This window comes from Nannobrachium achirus (genome assembly GCF_963921795.1).
Source record: "Nannobrachium achirus genome assembly, chromosome: 3".
Taxonomy (NCBI): Eukaryota; Metazoa; Chordata; class Actinopteri; order Myctophiformes; family Myctophidae; genus Nannobrachium; species Nannobrachium achirus.
In genome coordinates, this window is record NC_137812.1 from 57,069,171 (window position 1) to 57,074,170 (window position 5,000).

Here is a 5,000-nt window from a genome sequence, read left to right on the forward strand (position 1 = left end):
TGTATGTCTGTTGTCTGTGTGTGTGGTCTCAAATGGACCAATGGACAGTTGCAATCCCCAGAAACAGAGAGAGACAGAAAGAGGCAGAGAGAGACAGAGAGAGACAGAGAGAAGAGTCCTTGAGCAAGACTCTGAACCCCTAACTGCTCCCGGTGAGCAGATTGGAGCCATTGGTGTATGAATGTGTGTGTGAATGGGTAATGCACAATCTCTGTAAAGCGCCTTGGATAAAGGTGGTATATAAATGCACCATTCACCATTTACAGAGAGAGACAGAGGGAGGGGGAGAGAGAGACAAACAGAAAGAGAGGGACAGAGAGAGGGAGAGAGAGACAGAAAGACAGAGACAGAGAGAGACAGAAAGAGGGAGATGGAGAGATGGAGAGATGAAGGAAGAGAAAGGGACAGAGAGATGAGCCAATGTCAGTACTTTAGGTCATGACCGTATAGTGACATCATACAGTAAGTATAGGGGTCAGTAGTAGAATGGAATCAGGGACACATCGGACACAGCACTGCACACGACCCAGTGGTCAGACAGTTGTGTGCAATGTGTTTGCATGCATCTGTCAGTTAGTGCTGTGTCTCTGTGTGTGTCCGCACGTGCGTGTGGGCTATGTGTTTGTGCACGTGTGAGACTGTGTTTGCATGCATGTGTGCGAATGGGCTCGGTGAGTGTGCAGAAGTACGTATATGCTTGTGTGGTGGGAAGTGCGTGTGCGAGCGTTCATGTGTATCCAGGGAGCAGACCACCCTGTCACAGAGAAAAACAAATGACTCAACATCAGTGCAGACTGCCTCGGAGGGTGGAGGAGACAAGACAACACACACACACGCACGCACACACACAGAGACACAGTGACAAACAGTGTTAAACACATCATGTTACTGTAATACCTGGACATCTGTACAGTTTCCTGGCCTGGGCAATGTCTCCTTTACTGAGCCTGGTTCTCTGTCCTATGGCTGGTCTGATACCGTTGTCATCCCTGGATGGAAGGATGGTGTCTAGGAACATCCCTCTATAAAGAGAGAGAGAGAGGGGGAGAGAGAGAGAGAGAGAGAGAGAGAGAGAGAGAGAGAGAGAGAGAGAGAGAGTCCGGCTGTTGTGATATGGCGCAGATAGTTTCAACATGGTCTCAAATGCAATGGACTGCTCAACATGACAATATGTTTTACTCCTCTGTTGCGTCAATTTAATCCGCGCAAACCCCAGCGGAGTCCATGTACGATACATCTGGACTATGCATTGGCCTTAAGTAATGACAGATGTTCCACACTGGGATCAGAAGGTGCTGTACTGTACTGTGACCTCACTTCTACTGTATGAATCATAACTAATGGTGTAGGTTCATCAGACAATCATACTGTATCAGGTTAATCGTACGTCGTAATCCATCACCTCCTGATGGGATTAAAATGTCACAATAATAGTAATTAATAGTGTGTGTGTGTGTGTGTGTGTGTGTGTGTGTGTGTGTGTGTGTGTGTGTGTGTGTGTGTGTGTGTGTGTGTTTGTGTGTGTGTGTGTGCGCGTGCGGGCGCACGTGTGTGTGTGTGTGTGTTGAGGTCAGATGTAGAGGTATTGGCCAGCTCCATATAATGTATGGAGATGTCTTGGCCATATATGGAGCATGACATGAGGCGTGACACACGGATGGACGGACAGACATGATCTGCAGGTTTTCATACTAAATGCGAAAATGTAGCAGATCTACAAGCTCACAACGTGTTGCATTGCGACACGTTGTGAACTTGTAGATCAGCTATTTTCAAATAGCCTATGTACATATAAAATAGGGCTGAAGTGGTTAAAGTAGGGTTTATAATATAATAATGTATATCTGCTAAGTAAATAGTAACTAAAGTTTTCATATAATCGTAGTGGAGTAAAAGTACAATATCTCCCACAAAGATATGTAGTGGAAGTAGAAGTGCTGAAAATTGGAAATACTGAAAGTACCTGAACCCACTTAATAAGTAAACGTACTCAGTGACTTTACCACCACTGACCGTGAGAAGGTGTTCCTGGCATAGTGCATGATGCTGTCGAAGTCGTACGGTTCCCCGAGAGAGTTCACCTCACCTGGCTCCATCTTCAGGAAGTTATACTCCTGACCTGGACACACACACACACGCGCGCGCACACACACACACACGCACACGCACACGCACACGCACACACACACACACACACACACACACACACACACACACACACACACACACACACACACACATTTATACACTCACAGATACATATCGTTGTTGTCGGGTGGAAACCTTGTATGTCCAAAACCGTTCGTTTTGTATTTATCATTTAAAAGATGATTTAAAATAGTGAAAATAGCCGATCTACAAGCACAAGCACACCCCGCTTCGCGGCGCAAGGCGTTGTGTGCTTGTAGATCTGCTATTTTCACTAGTTATGTGCGATAGTCTTGTGTGGTGAAGCAGGGCTTTACTTCACGAAAAAAACATACAAATATTAAACTGAGAAAATATATTGCTGTCACACAGTTTAGCCAAGGGTGTTAATTGTATTATCAGATGTGGCAATGCAGCGAGAATGTATCTCATGGGTGTGCTTGGTGCGTGCTTGGTGCGCGCGGGCGCGTGCGTGTGTATGTCTGTGCTTGTGCGTGCATGAGTGCGTGCGCGTGTGTCACACTGGGAATCAACTTGACAGGACATCTCACTACGCCACATAGCCTCATTCTTGGCTAGAACACTGACGTTCTCTGTGAATTTATGTTCAGTTTGACCTCTTCTCGGTCTAGTGTCTCAGTTCCACTTAGCAAATGTTGTTGTACAAGGAGCAGTGGCGTCAGTTCAGAAAAAGGGAAGGTATGGCAACGTGACTGGTGTCTTGCACGCGCGCATACCTTAGCAACAGGCATGATATATTTATTTTAAGAAGTACATATAATATATAATTATATATACCTATAATATAATTATAATACCTTGTTAAAGTGACCATTTTGTTAAATTTTGCATTTGTAGTTATTTTACTGTAATTTCTAATTTACCAACACAAATACACAATAAATAACCAGCACAGATAGACAAAGAGACATTCATGGATTCACATTTAGAACTAACTTTTATCTTCCCCCCTGGATCCAGGGTATGGCAGCTGCATACCCCTGCCATACCCAATTGACGCCCCTGACGAGGAGGAAACCATCGCAGCAGTGAAATGATGGAGCTGGGTTCAGCCTGTTAACCAACACCTCCTCACACACCCATTAAGAGAACAGTCATGCAGTCAGCCAAGCCCAGTGGTTCTCAACGTGAGGTCAGGGGACCCCCAGGGGTCATTGAGTGAGTAAAACCATGCACACCAAACTGGGGGAAGTAAAACGTTTCAGAACCACTTGACCTGAACAGTCAATGTGCCTCAGTGTCTCATTGGCCCACAGGCCAACATAATCAGAATCCTGATCCTCTTGTGAATTAACCATTTAAACAGTTAAGTCAGGGTTCTATAGTGTATTGTCTGTTTTCTGTTTTCTGTTATGTTAACTGTAAGCGTTGTGAGCTTGTCGATTGGCTATTTTCTGCAAAAGCCTTCCCCACAATAAGAATGCTGGGGTTTAAGCATAGTTATATAAATAGAGGCAGGACAGCCCCGCCCCACAGCTATTCATTTCAATGCAAGTTTTTGAAGCACCCGGAAGAAGCTAATCCAGGTGCATTGTGGGGGAAGTTGGTACATCTGGATGAGCCAAAAGTTTTTGACGTCGACGAACGTCTTTTGTCACGAACGTCACAAACGTCGAACGACGCCCATTGAACCCTATGGCAGACGCGCTCTTATGCTCGTGCATGTAGTTCACCCAAACCTTCCCTTTTGTGTTATTTCAAAAACGATTTAAAATTGTGAAAATGGCCGATCTACTAGATCAGCTAATTTCACTAGTCTTGTGCGACAGTCCTGTATGATGATACCTTACGAAAAAAACGTACAAATGTGAAACTTGGAGATACAAGGATTCTGCCCGACAGTGACAAAATGGACCCCAACAGGTACGTCTCTTACGTGTCCATTTGGTTCCATTGGTAAGCTCTCAGAGTTATGTTGGTCCTTGAAATAAAAAAGGGCCATTGGCTTTTCAACGTCTTAAACTTGTTTATAACCGTTTTAATGGCAACATTGCCTTGTTCTCAATCAGCTCCGCATTCTCACGTGCTGTCACGTGACGGCACAGTCTACGGACGACTCTGATATTGAGGAATAATGCTAAGGGGTGCCCAGTGTGTCAGGAAGTGATGCCAAGGGATCCTGACCAAGTGTCCACGCGTGGAGCGTTGGGAGTGAGAATGGGTTGGAATGATTCACGTTTGACAGGAAGGAGAAGTGAGAGACAGCGAGAGGTCACAGGTCACTTCACAGCCATTAGAAAGCCCATTCACACTCAGTGGCGTCAGTTCAGCAAAAGCTAGGGTATGGCAAAGATGGGAGTCCTCATGGAAAAGAGGCATTACATTTTGTAGGGGAAAGGAACTGGTTGGAATAACGTGTTCCTTCCACGCGCTACGTCCAAACCAGGGAAATCTCCACTGTCAGGTGAAAAGAGGCAACTTGGACTCCTCATGCATGGAAGGAGGCATGAGGTCAGTCCGTTGCCTCCCCAGGTTGGCAGAGGGAGAGCAGAGCCCAGGATTACATAGGCAATTGGCACTGGGTGAAAAAATGGGTTGCAAAATTGTGGGATAAAAAAAAAAAAAAAAAAGAAAAGATGGGGAATTATAATACCTTGTTAAAGTGACCATTTTGTTACATTTTGCATTTGTAGTTATTTTACTGTAATTTAACAACATAATAACCAGCACAGATAGACAAAAAGACATTCATGGATTTATATTTAAAAGTAACTTTTACGGTATCTTCCCCCTGGACCCAGGGTATGGCAGCTGCAGTGCATACCCCTGCCATACCCAATTGACGCCCCTGTTCACACTCCCTGTGTGAGGGACCTTGGTGCCTCATGGAG

General features: G+C 45.1%; 1 protein-coding gene across 1 annotated transcript in view; it reads right to left on the reverse strand.

Moving 5' to 3' along the window:
- The window catches only part of tll1 (tolloid-like 1), a gene marked incomplete at both ends in the record, with an annotated part of 72,307 nt that overhangs the window by 33,213 nt on the left and 34,094 nt on the right, over nt 1–5,000 (reverse strand). Inside the window, 2 exons of the mRNA XM_080722828.1 lie at nt 898–1,022; nt 2,014–2,119. Of these exons, the coding sequence (XP_080578954.1) occupies nt 898–1,022; nt 2,014–2,119 (231 nt within the window). The remainder of the gene's footprint in view (nt 1–897; nt 1,023–2,013; nt 2,120–5,000) is intronic.